The 25,301-nt window shown below is 37.5% G+C and overlaps 1 protein-coding gene and 1 pseudogene across 4 annotated transcripts in view; one reads left to right on the top strand and one right to left on the bottom strand.

The window, feature by feature from the left end:
* The window catches only part of SRBD1 (S1 RNA binding domain 1), a 345,104-nt gene that overhangs the window by 136,639 nt on the left and 183,164 nt on the right, over window positions 1–25,301 (bottom strand). For all 4 annotated transcript variants that reach the window (XM_036752226.1, XM_036752227.1, XM_036752228.1 and 1 more), the window contains one exon: window positions 23,119–23,210. In XM_036752226.1, coding sequence (XP_036608121.1) covers window positions 23,119–23,210 — 92 coding nt within the window. The remainder of the gene's footprint in view (window positions 1–23,118; window positions 23,211–25,301) is intronic.
* On the top strand, window positions 11,408–11,715 carry LOC118844359 (annotated as a pseudogene).

Below are 25,301 nucleotides of genomic sequence, written 5' to 3'. Positions count from 1 at the left end.
TCTCAGTGCAAGTTCCTCTCTTCCCAAACTGAACTTCACAGTTAGCCAATTCAAGACCAAACTGTCCTCTTCTCTAGAATATCTTGAAACCATATCTTTTTGATACTCATCATTTACCAACCTTAGCCCTAGCATATTTCTGGCATCTACTCCTCATATGTGGCTGAACACAGCTAGAGGAAGTTACGCAAACGTGTTAACGAATCCGCTACAAGTTCATGTCATGCCTTCACTGCAGCAAGGTAATACTTTTTTATTCTTCTGTAATAGATCCTTATTTCACTACCCACAGAAGTTACTCTACTCTTCTCTGTCCGCAGGCCACCCATATCTCCCCTACACACAAAGCCATCAGAGAACCTGTCTGGATGCCTATATATACTAATCTCCTCTGCCCCCTACCTCTGACTCCTGCAACTACCTGTATTAAACTAGACCACTAGCTATATGATCCTGGGCAGGTTACAAACACACTCAGCTTCATTTTCCTCATCATCAAAATGGAATAAAAATAGAAGTATCAAACACTCCAAAGTGAAGCAGGAACCTGATTAAAACGTAATTGGAAAATATTTAATTGGTTGGTTGTTGTACTTCATACTTGAAGACGACCAAATTAATATCATTGTGTTGGGGTCAAGGTATATAGTATGTCCAACTGGCTGATGTGACCAATATGAGCTCAGATGGCTCTAATACAGGTTGGGCACAATTAGTCCATATAAACACTGGAGTGGAGATGTCTCTTAATTTGTGCATCTCACAATTCTTTTGAACTACTGTAATTCTGCTTTGCTCATTAGAGCACAGCGCCTTCTTTGGTCTAAGCGTACCATGCTAGGCAGTCCTGTGCCAGTGTCTCCCATATCATGCAATCAATTCCAAAGTTCTTCAGAGACCTCGAGAGTGCCCTTACATGGCTTCTTCTGATCTCTGTGTGAGTGCCTGCCTCATGTGAGTTCTCTGTAAAATACTCTTTTAGGCAAAGACACATTTTACATACGAACAACATGGCCAGCCCATCTGAGGTGTGTTCTCTGCAACAGAGTTTGAATGCTTAGCGTTTCAGCTTGAGAAATGACTTCAGTGTCTGGTACCTTATCCTGCCAGGTGATCTTCAGAATCTTCCTAAGACAATTCAAATGACAGCAATTCAGTATCCTGGCATGGTGCTGGTAGACTGTCCAGGTTTCATAAGCATTCAACAATGAGGTCAGCAGAATGGCTCTGTAGACCTTCAGTTTGGTAGGCAGTCTAATATCTCTTCTCTCCCACATACTTTCCTTTGGAACCTCCAAAATAGTGAGTTAGCTCTGGCAATAAATGCATTATCCTCATTAGCTATGTGTACATGCCTCAAAGTACACTGCTAAGATAAGTGAACTTATCCACAGCATTCAAAATTTCTCCATTTGCTGTAACCAATGGTTCCACGTATAGATGGTGTGGTGCTGGCTAATGGGAAACCTGCTTTCTTGGTGTTAATTGCCAGGCCAAAAGTAGCACAAGTGGCAAAGAACGGACTCGTACTCTATTACATCTCAGCCTCAGAGCCTGCAATGAGTGCACAATTATCTGCACACACAGCCAAGTTTACCTCCACTTTAGTCTTGGACCATACCCCTTTCAAATTAAACAATTTAGCAGCAGTGAGGTAGCTAACCTTGATGCCATTTTTGTCTTCAATGAAAGTATCTGACAACATCATGCTAAAAAGCATGAGAGCGAGATACACACAAACATAAAAACAAAGAACAGAAGTAGAATTTGCTAGGGAAAGCATATGTCTATATAGGTACATATGTGTATACACGTATATATGTATCTATACATAAATATATTCATGCTTGATTGTAGTCTTCTTGGGATGGGGGAGGGGAGAACAACGTAAAAAGTGGAGAGCAGGGAACAAAAGAAAACTAACATGGAGGCAAAGAAAAGATGGCTAGCTCCCAAAATAACATGTAGTATTTATTAAATAGGCTTTCTTGAAATGGAGATTTATTGCTATATATTTGGAATCCTCTTACATTCTGCTATGCACGTGACATAAATTTTTTTCCTTTTCTTATTCTGTATTTAAGTTTCAATAATAAAAGAGAAAGAAAAAAACATAAAAATAAATGAATGAATGAACAAATAAATCAGTAAAAAACATGGGAGCAAACACACAGTCCTGCTTCACTCCACTGCTGACTGGGAGAGCATGAGAGCACTATTCATTATCCAGAACCCATGCAAGCATGCCTGTCATGAAGTTATACATTTTTTGTGTTTCAACCACAGGGTAGAGTCCCCGCATAACACAGTAGCAGGACAGGTTTAGGTTAGGTAAAGCAAACACCTTTTAGGGCACATTTTCTAACCCCTTCCTCACCCCAGGAGGTGAGCAGTGCAGTTTATCACCAGAATCATCAGCAACAGGAAGCATTATTAAGCACTTACTCTGCACCAGACACTAAGCTGAGTACTTTGGATATAAATAAAGGCAAAAACAGTACCTATCCTCAAGAAGCTCACATTTTTGGACAAAGAGAACTTCAACAAAGGCAAAGAGACAGAACAATAATGGGGAGAGAAGATGTCAAAGTGGCAGGGAGGAGCAAAGAATATTTAGACTCTTGTTTCTGGTCAGTGTGGCAGGGAACATAAAAAAATTAGACTGGAGAAGGTGGTCAGGAATGAGCCTGGAGAGACTCAGATTTCAATGAGCAGTAAAAAAAAAAAAAAAAACAAAGGGCATTAAAGATGATTTAATATAAAGGTGAGTTTGTCAACAACAGAATTTAGGTTAGAAAGTTCATAATGGAATGGAAACTAGGTTAAAAAGTTCATAATAGAATGGAAAAAACAAAGGACAGTGACTATTGAAAGGGAGAATGAAGATGTAAAGGGAGGACAAGAGAATGGTAATAAAAAAAAGTTTTCATCTTGGTTAACATTAATATTTAATCATGAGTATTAAAGGAGTATAAAATGAGAGTTTACGAGTTACAGAAAGAGAAATTATCAGTTGATTGTGGTCTATAACCTACATCACCTTTACATTTTTATTCTTTCTTTTAAATTAGAACTGATTTTAATATTTGCTCTAAGCCGATAATTTGATTATACATAGAGCTAATATATAAATTTCACTTATATTAGGAATTAGAATCATTAGGAATCATTCTCTGTCAGCATATAATAAATTTCATTGCACCCACTAGGTCTGACATCATCTGAATTTCTACTTGAAGAAAATATACATTATATAAAGGTATAAGTCTTCTAAATACAATAGCTCACAAGACCTTGGTCTTTCTTGTTTCTCATTCGTAAAGAGCAGCAGGAGGAAGGAAGTAGAAGAGGAAGAACTAGATTCAAATCCTACCTCACAGACTCATTAGCTGGGTGACCCAGAACAAGTCACTAAACTCTGAGGCTATTTCCTCATCTATAAAAGAAGGAAAATATTAGTACCTATTTCAGAAGGGTATTGCAAAACAAAACAAAACAAAAAAGATCATTCACATAACATGCATTTTAAATTTAAAATTCTATACAGAGAATAGTGAATATGATTATAATCATGTTTTAAAAGTTTCTACCATGTGCAGAGCAATAAAGATACAAAATCAGGAATGAAACAATCCCTGTCTTTGAGGAACTTACAATCTATCAAGAGAGAAAGAGAAAGAACCAAGGAAGGAAGGGAGAGAGGGAAAGAGGAAGGAAAGGAGGGAGGAGTAATTGGGGAATGGATTATAAAGCAAGTACTAAGTGCAAGGCACTATAAGAAGTGTTTTACAACTTACTGTTTTATCTAATCCTCACAACAACCTTGCAGGATAAGTACTATTATTATCCACATTTATAGTTGAGTAAATTGAAACAGAGTTTATGTGATTTGCCTAGAGTCACACAGCAAGGAAGTGTCTGAGGCCAGATTTAAACTCAAGTCTTCCTGATTCCAGAACAAGTATTCTATTGACTGTGCCACCAAGGTGTCTCATACCAGGGCACATGTGCATGCACATACATACACATACATACATATGTAGAAATATGTATTCACATAGATAAACACAAAATATATAGGCATATACAAATCTGAGGAGGAAGGAAATAGGAACTGGGAGAAACAGGCTAGATATCATATAGCAGGTTAAACTTGAGTTCAGCCACGAAGGATGCTATGAATTCTCTCACACTCAGAGATATGGAGGGAATATATTATAGGCAATGGAGAAAACCACTGCAAAGGCACAGGGGCAGGAGATGGGAGTGGTGTGTGTGATGAACAGTAAGAAGACCAATTTGCCTACACCAAGGAAGAGTACAATGTAAAAAGCAAAAACAAACAAATAAAAAAACCAAAAACAAAACACCAGGCTGGGGAGCAGGATGTGAGAGACTTTAAATGTCAAGCAGAGGAGTTTATATATTTGATCCTGAGTAGGAACTAGTTTATTGAGCAAGGGAGTGACATAAACAGACACAAGCTTTAAGAAAATCACTTTGGCAACCATGTGGAGGATGGATTGGAAAGTTTTGGGTCAGGGAGACCAATTACTGGACTACTATAATAGTTCAGGTGTAAGTCAATGATAGCTTGAACTACAGTTCAGACACAAACTATGGGATGATCCTGCAAATGGCCCCCACGTATTTATGTACACACACACACACACACACACACACAATCCCAACTTCACACATAAAATCCTACAAATATGAATTTAGGGATGGTCTCTGTGACAGAGTAAATTGTCCCAACTGGTGATAAATACTTTGGGCATGGCAACCAATTAAACAAGAAAAATGCAAAACGGCCCACAGCTCTATGTAGCTCCCTTTGCCTTGTGCAGTGACAGACAAGACAAAGGGGGCATTAATTCGGCTGGTTATTAGGCAGGCACTGTAGTAACACTGGGGATACAAAAGCAAACAAACAAAAACAAGGAGGTTCCTACTCATAAGGAGCTTACATTCTAATGGAGGAAGTCAACACATAAATGGGAAGGTAAAAAGCAGTGGCAGGGGTGTGGGAGACTATACAGGGGAAGACAGTGACTGAAAAGAAGGTAAATAGCACTAAGAATCTGTCCTTGACCCCACCCCACCCCCAAAAAGCATCAGCTTGCCTACTGAAACTGTACATGTGAGATCCTTGTACAAAGGCCAGTGATGGGATATGGAGTGGGAGAAGCAGAATCCTATCTTGACATTGTCACTTTAACTGAAATACAAAAGGAAGCTGCAGCTAAATGGAAGAATGTCTCACAGATTCTCCTTAAAGAAGCAGATGAAGGAAATGAGGGAGCTAGTTTTGTCCCACATCCAAAGGCAACAAGAAACATCATTCCATAGCCATCTCATATTGCAGAGCTCATAATAAGTATCTGCAAAAAGATAACCAAGAAAATAATTGTACCACATGTGCCAAAATCCACTAAGAGGTTGAAGAGAATGTTAAAGAAAGTTTAGAGGGATCTGGGTAAGATTCTCTCACATAAATGACCAATTGCTTTGATGATCAGTGATTTAAATGCAAAAGTTAATATAGATGAGGATAGCAAAAAATGTTAGAAAATATGGTTCAAGAATAGTGACAGAAAAGACAAAGATTTTTAGGCGACATAGAAGCCTTACATGTATCCATCATGAATATCTACTTTCAAAAAAGAGTCAAGAGGCCTTGGCACAGCAAGCACCAAATAACATCACAAACAATGAAACTGATTATTTTCACGATGAACAGAAAATGACTTGCTATCAATGTGGGAGCTACCTGGGGACAGTCAGATCACTTACTTGTTAAAGCAAATATTAAAATGAAAATAAGCTAGAAAAAAAATGAAAAAACAGATAAGGCAAACAAAACTTCAAAATGACCTATTTAAATGAGTTGTTTAGAAGAAAAAAATGGAAAATGAATGGAAAGAACATCAACATTGTAAATAGTATTTCATACAGAAGGTTAATTGATGTGAATCAATTGTCATAACAATGAGGCCAAAAGAGATTAAAAATAACTGTAGTTAGCAAACACTTAACCTATCAGCAAAGTGGAGAGATATGCCAGGTTAGAAAAAAAATCACTGGCAAAATTTTGTGAAAAAAAGATGTTTAAATGAGCAGTATTATCTCATAAGAAACAGTGGAGGGAGAAATAAAGAAAGGTTAGCTGGAGACCCTAAAGACCTAAGCAAAGTTATACAGAGTGCTTGTAAGGATGAAAGAGGAAGGAGGACAACAAACAGGTGAAGGACTGGCTGGCATTTTAAAAACTAAATTCTTTTCACTATGTGGGGTGGTGGAGGGCTACCCCCTTTGAAAACCTATTATATTACATTACAATCAGTGGTAGGATTCAGCCGGTTCGCACCAGTTTGGTAGAACCGGTACCAAATTTTAGGCTGAGTTCGACGAACCAGCTGTTATCAGGGACAGGGCCTGCGCCCGCCACATCAATAGCGGCTGTGGCGCCTCGGCTCGGTTCTGTGGAGAACCCGTTGTTAATTTATTTTGATCACAATACTATATATGCTTATAGAGAAAATAGAAATGGCACTGGGATCACCATTGGGCAATGGAGATATGCCTGGTGTAAGTAAATATGTTGAAACACATATTATGGTGCATTCTACAGAAGTGATATATAGGATATTATAAAATGAATTATGATCAATTAAATAGATGGGTTAGTTCCACGGTGAAAGCAACGGATAATTGGTGGACAATGCTCATGTTGCTTTAGTGTTCTTGTAACATAAAAAGAATGGAAAGAAGTCTTTTGGTACATTGTGGAAGCATCCGGCATAGAATTTATAGGAAGACCTGGACCACAGCTGCTTAGTATAAGAAGGCAATGAGATCGCAACCCATCAGTGGACAGAATGTGCTTACTAGCGACCTTACAGATCTATTGAAATATTGAATTTCACAATATTTTTTTCATCAAAAAGGTTAAATAAATAGTATCAGGTGAAATATAATATGTCCAAAAGTTTAAAAGAAAAAGAAGATAAAAAAGGAATTGTTCCCTACCTCAGGACTAGATTTAAAGTCAGCAGACCAAGGTATAAATTCTGCCTGTACCATTTGAATGCTTTTGCCTCTTTCTTGCCTGGGAGAACTGAGAAAAAGATATCCTTTCCCACCCCATCCCCCTCATACTCCAACCAGCAGACTAGAGAAAGAAAGGATTTTTGTCCCATGATTGTCACCTCCAGCCTGGGAGGGAGAAACCCTCAAAGCACAACACGACACCAAGCAGGACCTGGAGCTAAAGAGCAATGGCCCAATTCAGTGGCAGAACAAACCTCACCAAGGAGCGAGAAGTGAAACCACTCATGGAACACCGAGTCCATGTCTGTGGAAGACCAAAATTTATATTCAGGAAGCTTTCCCATATAATTAGCTTCAGACTTCCCTTTGTCCAATGTCAGCATGTTATGATAATAATAACTATCACTCATATTGAGCTTCAAGGTTTAAAAGGGTTTTAAAGATCGCATTTAGACCTCACTACAACCTCTGGGAGTAGGTGCCACGATCCTTGTCTTACAAGTGAGGAGACTGAGGCAGACAAAGGTTAAGGGACCTGCCCAAGGTCAAAGAGGTAGTAATATTGGGTAACTTCTCTACCTTCTGCAGTATGTTCTCCATATTAACCATGAAACATACGTAAGGTTAATGAAATAGATGGAGAAACAGGATTTCTGCCAATTTAAAGCACTTTACCTTTGTTACAGGCAGCATAGTTAATGAAGAATACTGTGTAAAGCTAGGTGGTCCAGTGGATAGAGCACTGGGCTTGGAGTCAGGAAGATCTGAGTTCAAATCTAGCCTCAGACACTTACTAAGCTATATGATCCTAAACAAGCTATGGAATCCGTTTGCCTCAGTTTCCTCATTTGTAAAGTCAGAGTAATAATAGCACCTACCTCACAAGGTTGTTGAGAAGGTACGACGAGATAATATTTGTACAACGATTAGCACAGCGTCTGGTACATAATGAGAGCTAAAGGCTAGCTACTACTATTGTTATTATACTTAAGTGCCCTATAACTTTCAAGCAAATGAAAATGTCAGGGCCACGCAGCTTGTTCATAAGGCTAAAGAAGGTCAGCATTAATAAAGACCAGCACTTAACAAAGAAAATCCTATGTGTATTGGTACTCCCCTCAAATCACTATCTCAAACATGTAGGAACAGAAGCCGCCAAATAGAAAACGGTTATCAGAGATTCTGTAGTCAATGATTAGTCATCAAAGCATCAGATAGTGAACCTGGCTGGTTGGTCACACACGTTTTTTCAAATCCCTTATTATTTACTTTTAACATACACAAAAACCACAGCATGCAGGGCAGGCTTAAAGAGCAATACCATGGTATCTGATCTGCCTTTTGCTTTCGCAAAGGAGGCTCTCACATATGACTTTCTTTGCAAAATAATGAAAGCTTATTCCGTGCAAGTACTACATAAAACAGGCAAAATGTTCTCCTCTAATATTCACACTTATAATTACAGATTGCATTGCCACAGATATGTTTGATGTCCTGTGAAGCATATGCTATTCATGTTTTTCTAAAGCTGAAACAATATTAATAAAGCTATATGTAAAGAAATAAAGATATTCAATTTTTACCTACATTCTGTCAACAAGAAAACCAAGGTAAGATTATTTCCCATAAACAGAAAAATTTTTTCTTCATATGAAAACAATGTGAAAGATTCAATCAAAGGCTTATATAAAATCCACTCTGAAAATCCGACCTTGTAAATTAGAGTGATTTTATATTTTATTTAATGATTTTGTGTATCTCAGTTTGAAAAATCCTGAAACATTGGAAAGGGTATTATATTGAAGAACATCTGTTACATGTTACAGCAAAATGATGGCTCTGAATAGGAATAAACATAAAGGTCTACACTTAGATTTTTTAAAACTAAACTAAACAAAGTATAAGGACATATAAATAAAATACAAAGATGCAAGAGTTTTATTAGACTTGCCAGCTATAAATGAACATCTTAAGCTGCAAAGATAGCATAGCAGGCAGGCTCCCTTCAGCCTCCAAAGTGATTTTCCTAACATGCAGGTCCAACCATATCACACCTGTACTCAAAATCTCCAGTGGCTCCCTAGCAACAACAGGATCATATTCTTCATAACCGAGTCCCGTCCATCCCTCCACTCCCACTTTTCTAGTCTTCTTGAATCTTACTCCCCACCTAGTACTCTTTGATCTAGTGACATTTGTTTCCCGGCTCTTCCATTAACAAAATAATCCATCTCTCAGCTCTGGGCATTTTCTCTGGCTTCCCCTCTTCCTATTATGCTCTCCTTCCTCTGCCTCCTAGCTTCCTTTAAGTTCCAATTAAAATCCCATCTTATACAGGAAGCCTTTCCCAACCCCTCTAAATTCCAGGGCCCTCCCTCTCTTAATTATTTCCTAATTCTCCTATATCTAGCTTGTTTGTATGTATGTTTGCTTGCTGTCTCCTCCATTAGATAGCGAGCACCTTGAGGGAAAGGACTGTCTTTTACTTCTTTCTGTGTACCCAGTACTTAGTATAGTGCCCGCCACATAGTAAGCCCTTAAAAAATGTGTATTGACTGATTGTCCTCAGCACCACGAAATAAGAAGGACATTGACGCTGATAAACAACTGCATCCAAAAAAAGACGGAATAGTAAAAGAGATGGAGATCAAACCATGCAATGATTAAAGAACTCAGACTGTTTAATATGGAGAAAATAAGAATTTGAGGGATATGACAACTACCTTCAATTACCTTAAAAGGATATCATATGGGAGAGGATTAGATTTAGGCTCACAGATCTAGAGCTGGAAGGAACTTCAATTAAACCAAACCTCTCTTTTTAAAGACCAAGAAAAATTATGCCCAAAAGGTCAATTGACATGCCCAAGATCTCACAAAAAAGCAAGAAAACTGTGCTTGGTCACAGTGGCCAGAACTAAGAGAAATAGAAAGAAATTACAGAGAAGCAGATCTGAAGTCTCAAAAACTTCTTAACAATTAGAGCTCTCCAAAAGTAGAATGGGCCGGTCTAGGGAAATGACACGCTCCCCTTCACTAAATAAAGCTCACTAAAGAAAGGCTAAAGATTCCAGGTCAGGGATGTTGTAAAGGAGGAAGTCTTACTTAGTGATGTGCTGGACTACGTCAGTGGTGCCAAACTCAAACTGAAACAGATTCCAGCAGGCTGCAAATTGACTTAAAAAACTAAAAATTAACATTATCTATATTGTAATGTGCTTTAGTTTATTTTATTAAACATTTCCCAATTACATTTTAATCTCATTCGGTTTTTGAGGGCTTAAATAGCTGGGAGGCAAGACTGACACGTCTGGAATAGGTGACTTTGGAATTCCCTTTCACATCTAAGATTCTATGAAATTGGCAACCCAACTGCAGGAAGAATCTCAGAAGGCTAGATTATAATGTCCCATAGGTATAAATCTGGAATGGACCCTAGGGTTAGGATACCTCCATGGGTTAAAATTTACTTCATTAATTTAGAAACTTTCCATCTAGCACACAGCACAGTCCCTGGCACAAAGAAGGCACTTGATAAATGCTTATTGATTATTGACTGAGCTGCCAAAAAAGCAGGGCACACAGAGAGGAATCAAGATAATGAAGTTTAGTGGACAGTGGATCCAGTCATTTCAACAAGTATTTATCAAGTATATCCTTTACACTCAGCACCAGAGATATCTTCCCAATATCTGAGGATACATTTTTGCTGGTTAAAGGCCAAAGAATATTTTGGCAAAAAGGAATATCTTTTCTTTGGGGAGAATTTTCTTTGAGAATACCACAGGCAGTATAGTGTAAAACATATCACTATTGGAGTCAAGAGATGTAGATTTGAAGCCTAGTTCTGGTTCTTATGTAGAGTAAAGCAAATTACTTCACAGAGTGATTTTAGACCTAAAGATTAGCCATAATAGGTGATATTTATATAATGCTTTGAGGTTTGCAAAATCCTTTCCATACATTATCACTCAGTCCATTAACAAATACTTATTAAGTGCCTACTATGTGCCAGATTCTGTGCTAAGCCACTATGGATACAAAAAGAGGAAAAAGACAAGCTCCCTGTCCACAACGAACTCACAATCTAATGGGGGAGACAAGCCAAAAAAAAAAAATCTATAAAATGAGCTAAATACAGTATTAAGTAGGAAATAATTAAAAGAGGTAAGGCTCTCCTGCTGCGGGCCCTAGCAGCCCAGCGGTGGGAGGAGGAGCGTTGAAGCCCAGGAGCCCTGCCGGAGAAGAAGCTCCCACAGCTGCGGCCCTTTCCCTCCGACCCCAGAACCCAGGCTCTCCCGCTGGTGCTCGCCTGTGTCTGGGGAGAGGGAGTTGATCCTCACTAGCAGCCAAGATGCCCAAGAGAAAGGTCAACTCTGCAGAAGGGGAAGTAAGGGAGGAGCCCAAGAGGAGGTCGGCCAGATTGTCAGCTAACCCAGTCCTTGCAAAGGTTGAACCTAAGCCCAAAAAGGCAGCTGGGAAGGCTAAATCTGAGGACAAAAAAGTTCACACAAAAGGAAAAAAAGGAGCAAAAGGAAAACAAGCAGAAGCTACTAACCAAGAGGCGAATAAATGACTTGCCTGCAGAAAATGGAGAAACTAAAAATGAAGAGGTTCCAGTCTCTGATTTCAGCAGGAGAGAAAGAAACCAAATCTGAATGACATCTTATACCAAGTGTTTTAACAACTGTCCGTTACCTCCCTTCTTGTACAATTCAGAGGAATATTTTTATCAACTATTTTGTAAATGCCAGTTTTTTAGTAGCTCTAGAAACACATTTTGAAAAAGAAGGCAATCCCACCTCATCACATTAATTTTTTAAAACATTTAGACAAATGTAAGCTTCATTCAGTCCTGTTTAAAGAGGTGAAATCATGTGCTGGTTGTCGGTTTGGTTTTTTGTTTGTTTGTTTTAATACAAGAAATCAATAGAATGTTGACTAGGAAGGTGTTGTGTGTCTTGTGCATAGGCTTAACATTCCATAGGCAGTTTTGACATCATATTACATGAAGCATAGATAGCAATTTGGAGCTGTGACCACGAATTTTAGAGCTCTTTACTTTAATTAATCTGTATCCATCTTGTCTTTTGGTACAATTGTTTCCTAAATAAAACCGCTTCCTGGTGTTGGAGCTCCCTTTCAAAATCATGTGCTGTCTGTGACATTGTCAGCTTTGGTAGTGGTGGTACAATTTTTTTTACAGTAACTTTGTTAATGTGCTGTAAAAGACTGGAAAATGTATATGAGTGTAGTTTTATCAAATACAGAATTAGTGGAACTTTGCTTTGTAAAAGACCTAATACCTTATCCACATTCAGGATGTTGGTATTTGATAACCTCTTTTTAGGGAGAGTTGCCTCAAGACTTAAAGTAAGAAAGTCACTAGAATAACAGTTCAGAAAAGGATTACAACTACATAAATTTTAGATTTTTCTAGCATTTTTTAAATGTACAATTTATTCGTAGTGTCTATGTACAGATTACCAAATGAACTGATAAAATCTTGATTATAAAAAAAAAAAAGAGGTAAGGCACTAGAATTAAGAGGGATTGGGAAAGGCTCCCTGTGGGAGATGGGATTTTAAGTGGGACTTAAGAACCTGAGGAGCTGAGTGAACTTGATGGTAATAGGGACGGTTAGGGCCAGGAGTCAAGGTTCCAGGGTGGTTAGGGGAAAAGATAATGAGTTCAGTTTTAGACATGTTGAGTAGAAGATGTCAACTGGACATCTTGTTCAGCATGCCTAAAAAGCAGTCAGGAGATGTGAGACGGGAATACAGCAAAAGGGAAGGGGCAGGATAGGGAGATTTGAGAAGAATCAGCATGGAGATTACAATTAAATCCATGGGAGGTGATGAGGTAGATCAGCAAATAAAATAGTATAGAGGGAGAAGAGAAAAGAGTATAGGAAAAGAACTCTGTGGCACACCAACAGTTAAAGGATGACCAGAGAGACTATGTCATCAAGAGAATATTGATTCCACCAGAAAATGAAAAGAGTAGGAGAGGAAAAGATTTAGGTTGAAGTGAAGTCTGTTGCCTATGGAACAAGAATGGCTGAGAATACAGGGGAAGAGAACACAATGGCATTTGGTTGGAACTTCAGGGTAGGAAGATTTAGTGGGGAAAAAGGGACAAGGTGGTGCAGGATGGAGAGAGAACAGGGGTTTGAATGATCATCTACAGAATTTCAGAATCACAGGAAAGTATAGAGTATGATCAGGTATGAAAATGTTCTCACTGGCCATCACAACAACCCTATGAGATAATACAACGTATATTTTTGAGATAAAAAAACTGAGACTCAAAAAGGTTAAATGTTTTGGCCTGGGTCACAAAGTTATAACCTAAAGCAGACTAAAACAAGATCTTCCTGATTCTAAATCCAAGGCCCTTACTCTATGACTGAGGAAAATGAGGGAAGAAAGGAAGAAACAAAAAGAAGAGATGAATTAAAAAAAAAAAAGACAAAGGGAAGGAAGAGGAAAAGAAGAGAAAGGAAGGAAACTCATATTTTTATTTTTCCTTGGAGGATATAGTCTTCAATTTAGGAGGGAAGGGATGTCAAGGGAAGGGAAGGAGACCAGGATTAAATCATGAGTATTTACTTTCACTTCTGGAAACTCAGAGACCACTAACTGGTAGAAAGAAGTTCTGCTAATTCTAAAGTACCAATTTATGAATAATTTGGTTTCACATATGGAGTAATCTTATATGGATTAAACACTGTCTAGAGATACTATACTTATTCATATTAGATTATAAAATATCTGAAAAGGCAATGTAACTGCTTGTTGAATTTAGAAATATTCCCTTAAAATAAAAACATATGCATAACTCTCATCTTTAATACAATATCAACTGCTGTTAAGAAGTAGAAATTTCTAACACTTAAAAAAATAATCCATGAAGCTTATTCCTCTAATGCACTCAAAATTAAGTAATTCCCATATGGATCTGCTATAATCTTTATTATATGATCAATAATTAAGTTTCCAGAGTGTAAGAGGTTATCCTGTTGAACTGAAATTCATTTCCTTTAAAAAAAAAGGTACAGTAAAATATATAGTAGACTTTTAAATAAGTCTTTCTCTCTAGGTCAGGATTTTTGATATAATTTTGAATTATCATATATCTTCCTTGAAAGAATTAAACTATGTAACTTATTTTAAGGACCTGCACAAGAGCTGTACTGTTTCTAAAATTTTTAGCAAGCTGTTAAATCCTTGTTTTAGAAGTTCACTTTCTAATGTACTTTTTCCTCCATAAAACTGATAACTTAGTATTTGTTTTAAGATTACTGAAATAACGAGGGTCACATTTCTGTGGTCATCATTTAAAAAACACTTTTATAAGTATATTAGAAAATGGGAATAGAGTACTTGGGCTCAGAAGAGCGTTAAAAAAAATCTTTATATTAGTCAACAGTACAAACAAAATACTGTGAATTTTATGAAATTTTCCTGAAGAAGTCTTAATGGAGTTCTTATTTAACTGTCAGAACTATAATTCATATAAAATAAAATGTTTTTGTTTGACTGAAACAACAGGCAAATGGTAAAAAAAAATTTTTCATTAAAGCCTGACAAAAATGGCTGCAACTCATCTGAAAAGTTGTTTTCCCTCATTTGTTAAAACTGAGAATTGTTCATGCAAACCTTGTCCATATTTTTAGAAGTCAAAAGAATAAATCACAAGTCCATTGCCACCTCATGCATTTACTGTTATCCTCATAAATATCTGCGACTTTGTGTTTATGAAACAGTAGGATAATTTTTAAAGATAGCAGCAATAAATAAAACACGACTTACATGTTGATAAAATGAAATAATAGCACTAAGTTGCTCTGAGGACCAAGATGCAATTTGAAAAGAGCTATGAAGAACACTGGCCTTGTAACTGCCCAGAACAAGTGATACAACTATATTGTTTTTTAAAAAATTATTTATTTTTAGTTTTCAACATTCACTTTCACAAGATTTTGAGTTCCAAATTTTCTCCCCAATTCTACCCTCACCCTACCCCAAGATGGCATGCAGTTCAACAGACTCTACATATGTGTTCATAGTAAACATATTTTCACATTTGTCATATTATAAAGAAGAATTAGAACCAATAGGCGAAACCATGGGAAGGAAAAGAACAAAAAAAAGAGAGACAGTAAATAATATACTTCTGTCTGCACTTAGACTCCATGGTTCTTTTTCTGGATGTGGACAGGATTTTCCATCATGAATCTTTTGGAGATGTCTTATATCCTTGCATTGCTAAGAAGACATAAGTCTATCAAAGTTAGTCATCACACATTGTGGCTGTTACTGTGTACAATGTCCTCCTGGTTCTGTTAACTTCACTCAGCATCAGTTCATATAAGTCTTTTCAGGTTTTTCTGAAGTCAACCTGATCATCATTTCTTATGGAAAAATAGTATTCCATTACATTCAATTGATGGGCATCCCATCAATTTCCAATTCTTGGCCACTACAAAAAGAGCTGCTATAAATATTTTTGTACATGTGGGTGCTTTTCCCAGTTTTATGATCTTTGAGATACAGACCTAGAAGTGGTATTGCTGGTCAAAAGGTATGCACAGTTTTATAGCCCTTTGAGCATAGTCCCAAATTGCTCTCCAGATAGGTTGGATCAGTTCACAACTCCACCAACAACGCATTAGTGTCCCCATTTTCCCACATCTTCTCCAGCATTTATCATTTTTCTCTTCTGTCATATTTGTCAATCTGATATGCGTGATGTGGTACCTCAGAGTTGTTTTGATTCGCATTTTTCTAATCAATAGTGATTTAGAGCATTTTTTCAATATGACTACGGATAGTTGTAATTTCTTCATCTGAAAACGCCTGTTCAAAGCCTTTGACCAGTTAGCAGTTGGGGAATGACTTATATGCTTACAAATTTGACTCAGTTCTCTATATATTTTAGAAATGAGGCCTTTGTCAGAGACACTGGTTTTATGAATTCTTTCCCAGTTTTCTGCTTCCCTCCAAATCATGGTTGCATTGGCTTTGTCTGTGCAAAAAATTTTCAATTTAATGTAATGAAAATTCTCGATTTTGCATTTCATAATGTTCTCTATCTCTTGTTTGGTCATAAATTTTTCCCTTCTCCATAGATCTGACAGGTAAACCATTCCTTAATGTAAATCATGTACTCATTTTGACTTTATTTTGGTATTTGGTTTAAGATGTTGGTCTATGCCTAGTTTCTGCCATACTATTTTCCAGTTTTCCCAGCAGTTTTTGTTAAATTGTGAGTTCTTATCCCAGAAGCTGGGGTCTTTGGGTTTATCAAACAGTAGATTACTACAGTCACTGACTACTGTGTCTTGTGTGCCTAACCTATTCCATTGATCCACCACTCTATTTCTTAGCCAGTACCAAGTAGTTTTGATCATTACTGCTTTATAATACACTTTAATATCTGATATGGCTAGACTACCTTCCCTAGCATTTCTTTTCGCTAATTCTCTTGATATTCTAGATCTTTTGTTCTACCAGATGAATTTTATTATTTTTTCTAGCTCTATAAAATAATTTTTGGTAGTTTGATTGGTATAGCACTGAATAAGTAAATTAATTTGGGTAGAATTATCATTTTTATTATATTACCTCAGCCTACCCACAAGCAATTGATGTTTTTCCAATTATTTAGATCTGACTTTATTTCTGTGAAAAGTATTTTGTAATTGTGTTTATGTACTTCCTAGGTTTGTATTGGCAGATAGATTCCCAAATATTTTTAATGTCTATAGTAGCTTTGGAATGGAAATTCTCTATCTCTTGCTGTTGGGCTTTGTTAGTAATATATAGAAATGCCAATGATTTATGTGGGTTTATATTATATCCTGCAACTTTGCTAAAGTTGTTCATTATTTCAAGTAGTTTTTTACTTGATTCTCTAGGATTCTCTAAATATATCATCATATCATCATATTTAAATTGCTTCTTTCTGGATGCTTGCAGTAGTTTCTCCTTGATCTCATAATTCTGAAATCTGGCTACAATATTCCTTGGGATTGTCAATTTGAGATCACTTTCAGGAAGTAATTGGTGGATTCTTTCCATGATTATTTTAGCCTCTAGTTCTAGGACCTTGGGGCAGTTTTCCTTGATAATTTCTTGAAAGATGCTGTTGAGGCTCTTAACTTGATTGTGGCTTTCAGGAAAATCAATAATTCTTAAATTATCTCTCCTGTATCTATTTTCCAGGTCAGTTGTTTTTTCAATGAGGTATTTTACATTTCCTTCTTTTTCCATTTTTTTGATTTTATTTGACTGATTCTTGATGTCTCCTACAGTCATTAGGTTTTTTTCAATTAGCTTTTGTACATCCTTTCCCATCTGGCCAATTCTACTTTTTAAGGATTTGTTTTCTTCAGTGTATTTTTTTCCATTTTGTCAATTGTATTTTTAAAGGAAATGTTCAATTTTTCTTCTACCCCTCTTATTTGACTTTTAAAATCCTTCTTGAGCTCTTCCAAGAAGGTTTTGTTGGGCTTGAGACCAGTTCATATTCCCCTTTGAGGTTTCAGATGTGAGTATATTGACAACGTTTTCCCCTTCTGAATTTGTGTTTTGATATTCCCTGTCACCAAAATAATTCTCTATGGTCACTGTTTTTTGTTTGCTTTTTGCTCATGGTGTTTGTCTTTTTCCTAGTTTTTAAAGGTGATCTCTCCTTCTGGGGCACAGGGGGCACTGTCTCATGCTTCTCGTGTTGGGCAATAGGAGCCTGCTTATTACCTTTATAACTGTGGCATTAGGTGCTGGCAGCTGGAGGTTGTAGGGGTCTGGTAGCTTACCTGGTGCTGAGCTGGAGCAGATGGTGATGGCTGGTGTATACCAGGGCCAGGGGGGGTTTTCTGGGTTTCCCCAGGGTTACACTGGAGCTTGTAGGGTGCGGGGTGGGGTAGTCTGGCCGTTGGAAGTTGCCTCCTCACCAGGGGCTGCACTGTAGCACAGATAGGTTCAGCTGCTAGTGGATGCCTCTCCGCTGGTGTACATGGTGGTTCTCTGCGCTGATGTCTGCCAGTTTTCCTGGCTGTGCCAAGGCACACAGGGGTTCTGGTGTTGGAACTTACCTGTTCCACCACCCTGGGGCTCAGGATCTCTCACCTGTTTAATCATATGGGACTTACATCTAGCTCGCCAGGATGCCTCCCATCCTGTACTGGTCCCATTCAGCCACTTCAGGGGGTCCTTTCCTGTTAATCCCCCTATCTTCTCGAGCTAAAAGACTGCTGCACCCTGTCTTTCTGCTGGCTCCACTATTCAAGGATTTTTCCTGGGGCAGTATTTTCTGGGTTTTTCAAGGTCAATAAGGGAGGGTGAAAAGTGACTTACTGCTAATTCTGCCATCTTGGCTCCCAGAAATTGAAATAGTTGACTTTCAAAGATTCTGTCTGTGGATTGAGAGTTCCAGAAGCAGCTACTGCCAATTCAGTCACTCCCAAGGTCTGTTCTATGTTTTCTGGGGCCATGGCTGTGCTCATGCAGCCTGCGCTAGACCATGCACCTCTCTCACCCAGGAGCAACAGACCCTTCCTACAGACCTGCTAAGTTGACTTTGGCATCTGTGGGCAAAGAAGTCTGGAAACTGCCATAGCTGCCAATGATTCAGCCACCCAAGGCCTGTTTTGGCTTTACTAGGGCTGGGTCTGTGCTAGCACAGCCTGCGCTGGATGGCACTCTTCTCTCAAACTGGCGCAACAGACCTTTCCTGTCAATCTTCCAGGCTGTCTTGGGCTGGAAATTTGTTTCGTTCTGTTTTTTTGTGGGTTCTGCCACTCGAGAATTTGTTCAGAGTCATTTTTTAAAGGTATTTAAAGGGATTTGGGAGAGAGCCCAGGGGAATCCCTGCTTTTATTCGTCCATCTTGATTAAGCAGGATAATACTATTTCAAGTCTGTTCAGAGTTTTATCAATACAGCATTTCAGGGCACACTCAATAAAGCTGCTTTACAAAACTGTTATTCTAGATTTCATTTACAATTTCAAGAAAAATCTTTGCACAGGGACTCTGTGCTAACAATATTTACCACTTCTAAAATGCGATAAGAAGCAATGTGACTTAAGGGGATATATGTACTCACTAGATAACCTGGTTCCAAATATGTTTTTAAAAATGAAATTCAGATAAGAAAATGTAAGAAAAAATATTTGATGTTGGATGAAAACATTCCCAAAACTTTGTACCTAATTATTATATACCTGAGGAGTAGATACATAGGGTGTTCCAAAAGTCTTAGGGCTGTCTGAAGCTTTAATAACAGTAAGGCTGAACTAAGACTTTTAGAATACCCTGTATAAATTTGAAAAAAAAAAAAAGCTAATTATTAGATTGACAAATTTCTTACTAAAATTTAACATAACTATTGCATTGCACTATATACAGTTCTAGTAGATTTTCAAGTTTTGCAAAAACATTCATCAGCTGCCACTCTGTGACTGAAAGGATTGAATTTATAATCCTAGTCTTAAAATAACCCAAAAAAAGAAATTTTGCTAGATGCACACCAATTTGGATGTGGACCCACAAGAAAAAGTTAAATGGATAAAGATTAGGTAATCGAGGTAGCTAAGCAAATGATCACCTGTACCAAACCATTTGTCTGAGTGTCTTCCAAAAGTTTTCAAACATACAACGAATAATGACAGGGTGTTGTATCTTGTTAAAATAAAAACATTCTCAAAACTAAGTATAAAGTTTAAAATAATCAAACTATAAGATGATGATGTCTTTCCCAAGTATAGAGCATTTACACTTTTGAAGCTTATTAAAAGCTTAAGACTACACTAAGACTTTAGGGACAACCTGTATATGTAAGAATCTCCTAAGGCCCAGAAAGGTGGAGTCATTTGCCCAAATCGTTCAGCTAATTAGTGGCAGAGCAGGAAGTACAACCCAGGATCTTCCAAGTTCAGTGTACTTGTTCAATGAATGTATATGGAACTAAAATATCTATAAGGAAAAACACATATATGTTTAAACAAGTATTTGATCACTGAGTAAATGGAAGAAACTTAGGTTAGCCAACTGTAGTGAGATACAAAAATGGAATGTGTTGTAGTTGGAGGTAAACTGGACTCAGAAAACTCTAGGTTCTAGGACCTATTTTGACACTATCTACACAATCACAAGCAAATCACTTCACCTTTGAGACAGCTGATGGTGCAGTGGATAGAGTGCTGAAGTAGAGTCAGGAAGACCTGAATTCAAATCCATCCCCTCAGACTTACTATGTGTACAAGCCTGGGCAAGTCTTATAACTTATGTTTATCTGATTTTCCTGAATCTTAAATGGAAATAAGAATAGCACCTACCTCATAGGGCTGTTGTGAGGATCAAACGACCAAATGAGATAATATCCATAAAAGTACTTAATACAGGGCCTGACACATTTGTTGTTTAGTCATTTCAGTCACGTTTGACTCTTTATGACCCCATTTGGGGTTGTCTTGGCAAAGATACAGGAGTGGTTTGCCATTTCTGTCTCCAGCTTATTTTACAGATGAGCAAAATGAGGCAAACAGGGTTACGTGATGTGCCCAGGGTCGCCTAGCTAGTGCGTGAGGCCAGATTTGAACTCAGAAAGATGAGTCTTCCTGACTCCCAGCCTGGCATTCTATCCACAATGCCATTTAGCTGCCTCCAGACACAGAATAAGTACTACATAAATGCTTATTTCTTTCCATCCTTTCCCCCTACCTATCCTGTGCCTCTGTACTTCCATACGTAAAATGAGGCTTTTGTTTTGCCATTCTAGATGTTAGGCATTACATGCAGTCTCTGTTCTCAAGGGCTTGCCCTTTAGTAGGGGAGCTAAGACTTGCACAGATACAAGACAGTATAAAAAATTGGAATACAAGTAGTACTGAAGTATCCAAAACAGACAACAGGGACTCCAGAAGGCTTTGTTGAAGAAAATATAAATTTGATCTGGATCTTTAAGGTTGGATAGAATCTCAATACAAGCAGCAGGGGAAGAGGAAATTCCAGATAGGACAAATTGCAGGGATAAAGACATAGGAGCAAATCAGTTAAATTAAACTAGAACTTATTAACAAGAGTGAAAATCTGTTCAACTTGGACTATGTCAAAACACTTAAGCGAAGACTTCATAGAGAGAGAAAGACATTTACAATCCAGCAAATTTGCCACTGTAGCTTCTTCCTTTTCAAATGACTGCTCCTCAATCCACTTCCATCACATAGCTTACCATTTCTCATCCTTGGGATGGACTGCTACACCCCTGAGTATCACAGGACTCAACTATGATAGAACCAGAGGTCACTTGGCTGAATTTATCAGGGATAGCAGCCTTGCAAAAAATAATTAGAAAACAACCAAAGGAAAGGTTTCATCTAGTTCTCCATCTACCCTAATGTAACCCTAGTATTATCTGTTAAAAATTTTAAAAAGGGAAACTAAGGATTTCCTATGACATAGAACCTAAAAGCCACCCTGCCCTTGTTCCTTCTGCCTTTCTATCTAGTTTATTGGACTAATTCACATGAGTTGTAATGTCTACCAAGTTAGACTTCCAAGCAACAGAAGAGAGAAAGGAAGAAAGCCTTTCAGACTTGGTATAATCCTTCCTTCAGGCACTATTACTTCCCAATCATACATGAATGTCATGCACTCTGAACAATCTTCTATCCCTCAAATTCACTCTACCATTTCCCACCTCTATGCTTTTGCTCATGATTTCCCCTTTTTCTTGAAAGCACTCCCCCTCCTCCAGCTGGACCCATTAAAAAAACTATTCCATCCTTTTAGGTGCCATCAGATACCATCTTTTTCATGAATCGATCATGCAATAAGCATCTCTTAAGTTCCTATTTTGTGGAAGAAACTATCTTTGATCATCTTAAACAGAAATAATTTCTTCTTGATAGGATCTTCCATAGCATGTTATACCTCCTCTCTTATCCACATACTTATGGTCATTTATGTCCCTGCCTTATCTCTACTACTAGATTAAAACATCCTTTCATGGCAAGGACCATGTCTTTCACATAGTAAAAATTGAATAAACATCTGTAGAACTAAGTTATACATCTTTGTTGCCCCAGGGTCCTGACACAAAAATAAATGTTGAATGAAGTGTTAACAGTGAAAATTGACAAGACGGAAGAGGTATAATACAAAGAGTATACTGACTCTGATTTAAAGAAGTTTTTAAAAGTTTAGCAGTGATCCAAAAACTAATACATACTTACAGGTAAATAAGTATTTTATATGTCTTACAGTATCCTATATGAATTTGTTAACTCTAAGAGCAACATAATCTCTTAATATTTTAAACTCATCACAAATAGCTATTTTATATAAATTTGATTGGTTTGGAGAGGCTTTTTCCCCCACTGGTGCAACTACCACTGTACATGAGGATTGGCTCTGCAGCTTTCAGTCTTAGAGAGTTGTCTATGGAAGTGAATAGTTAAGGAACCTGTCCAGGGTCACAAAGTCAAAACCAATAAATATTAGGGACAGGATCTGATTTCAGGTAGATACTCATGACTCTGAGGCCAGCTCTCTGGCACATACCTTTTCTGTAAGGTATTATGACATTATAATCATTAAGGAAGCCACATGCAATAAAATCACCAAGAGTGTCAAAATGATCATGTTACTTTCCAAATGTGAAACTCTATATGATAACCTTTATCAACATTCATGAAAAATCACATTTTTATTCCCTAACACATTCGACTTGAAAAGTGCCTATTCTAAGGCTAATTACTCAGTTTCTGATAAACTAGTTCTTGTGAAAGTAATCTATTGGAAAGTGTATTTTCCATCTAAGTAAAAGGTCTAAATCAGTGGTTATCAACCTTTTCATTCATAAAGACCTGTTTTGTAGCATCAACAAATTTGATGACTACTTTCCTCCTCTGTATGCTTTGCTGGCACTATATTTTATCCCTGCTCTTAGAACCTTAGTTGGCAACTTTTATATAAGATGTTTTTGGGGTTTTTTTTGTTTTTTTTTTTAAAGCACAAACTTTACTGGTACTATAATGGGTAATAGTGTTTTCTTACCAGCACTTCTCAAATTAGGGTCTAGGCCTGGCATCTCTTTGTTAGCTTCAGGACTGACACTGTAGATTGATGCTCCTGCTTCACTGACAATGCTGGAAAGGAGAGGAAAAAAGAAAAAGCACAGCATATCATTGAAAATGAGCACCCAGAAAATAAAAGTACATGAAATAGATTTTTCATAACATGTCCTAAATTCTCTCTTATTAACTTACTTATAGTCATTTATGTCCTTGCCTTACTCCAAATTAAATGGAAGAAAAATAAATTTCTACCTACATGAAAACACTCAGGAGCTCAATATTTGAAAATGACAATTTAACTAGAAATGAGTATCAAACAATGAATACATTATATACATAGTGACCAGAAAGGTAAACCAGAATTCTAATACTGCCTCTATTAACATTTAATGTCCATCCTCTGACAGGAGTACTAAGGAAATAATTTGTAGTAGAACATGGCAGCAATGCTTTATGATCGAAATAACTGTGCTTTCGGTAAAAAGAGATAAGGACAAGTTGACATTCTACTTGTCAATATGACCTTCAGTCAAGCATTTATTTTGTCTAGTCAATAAACATCTATTAAATACTTACTGTGTCAGGCTCTGTGCTAAGGGCTGGGGATACAAAGAAACACAGAATAGAGTGCCTGCTCTCAAGGAACTGATAGGAGAACAAACGTGTGAAGAACTATGTAAAAACAAATTGTGTGTGTGTGTGTGTGTGTGTGTGTGTGTGTGTGTGTGTGTATAGATAGATATGTATGTGTGTATGTGCATATATGCATAAACACACACACACACACACACACACACACATAAACACAAGATAAGTTGGAAATAATCAATACAGGGAAGGTAGAAGGCTTCCTATAGAAGGAGGTAGCTTAGCTGAGGCTTGAAGTGAGCCAGAAGGCAAAGATGATGAAGGAGAGCATTCTAGGAATGAGGAACAGCTAATAAGGACATCCAAATTATTTTCATTTTTAAAACTTTATTTATTTATTAGGTTTTAGCATTCACTTCCATAAGATTTCGAGTTCTAAATTCTCTCCCCCTCCCCAAGATAGCATACAATCTGATACAGACTCTACATATACGTTTATATTAAACATATTTTCACATTACTCACGTCATAAAGAAAAATAAGAACCAATGGCAGAAACTGCAAGAGAGAGAGAGAGGGAGAGAGTCAGAGACAGAGACAGAGAGGGAGTAAGAAAAAAAGAAAAAAAATATGCTTGGATCTGCATTCATTCTCCATAGTTCTTTTTCTTGATGTGGACAGCATTTTCCATCATGAGTCTTTTGGAGTTGTCATAGATCCTCGAATTGCTGAGAAGAGCTAAGTCTACTAAAGTTAGTCCTTGCAGAATGTTGCTGCTACTGGGCACAATGTTCTCCTGGTTCTGCTCACTGTACTCAGCATCAGTTCATGTAAGTCTTTCCAGGTTTTTCACAAGTCCACCTGCTCCTCATTTCTTATGGAATAACAGTACTCCATCACATTAATATACAACAAATGAGAATATCCAGATTCTGAAGAATGTCTTTTTTGAGGAATAAGAAGGAGGAGAAAGGGAACAAGCATTTCTTGTACTTTACAAATACTATATCATCTGATTCTCATGGAAAATGTAAGTGCCATTATTATCCCCATTTTACACTTGAGGAAAATGAGAAAAAGGTTAAGTGACTTGCTCAGATTTGAACTCAGGTTTTCCTAACTCCAGACTCCAGTACTCTATCCACTGGCCCACCTAGCTCCCTAGGAGATCAATGTAACTGGATCACAGAGTATGTGGGGACAGTGAGGAGTATAAGGTATAAAAAGACAGGAAAGGTGGGGGGAGGGGAGGTAGAAGGAGGAGGTGATGAAGGAGTTTAATTACCAAACAGAGGATTTTACATTTGATCCTAGAGATAACAGGGAGCCACTGGAGGGTGGACATGGTAACAGTTGCACTTTAGGAAGATCACTCAAGACAGCTCAGTGGAGGAGGAAGTAAAGTGGGGAGAGATTTGTGGTATAGAGAACAACCAGCAGACTATTGTAACAGTCTAGGCATGTATAATTAAAACTCTAAACAGTATAAAATACCTGAGAGTACATCTGCCAAAATAAACCCAGGAACTATATGAACAAAATTATAAAAAAAGTTTTACACAAATGCAATCAGAT

The sequence above is a fragment of the Trichosurus vulpecula genome, chromosome 3 (assembly GCF_011100635.1).
Source record: "Trichosurus vulpecula isolate mTriVul1 chromosome 3, mTriVul1.pri, whole genome shotgun sequence".
Taxonomy (NCBI): domain Eukaryota; kingdom Metazoa; phylum Chordata; class Mammalia; order Diprotodontia; family Phalangeridae; genus Trichosurus; species Trichosurus vulpecula.
The sequence above is the reverse complement of the archived record's forward strand: the minus strand, read 5'-3'. Positions and strand labels throughout refer to the sequence as shown.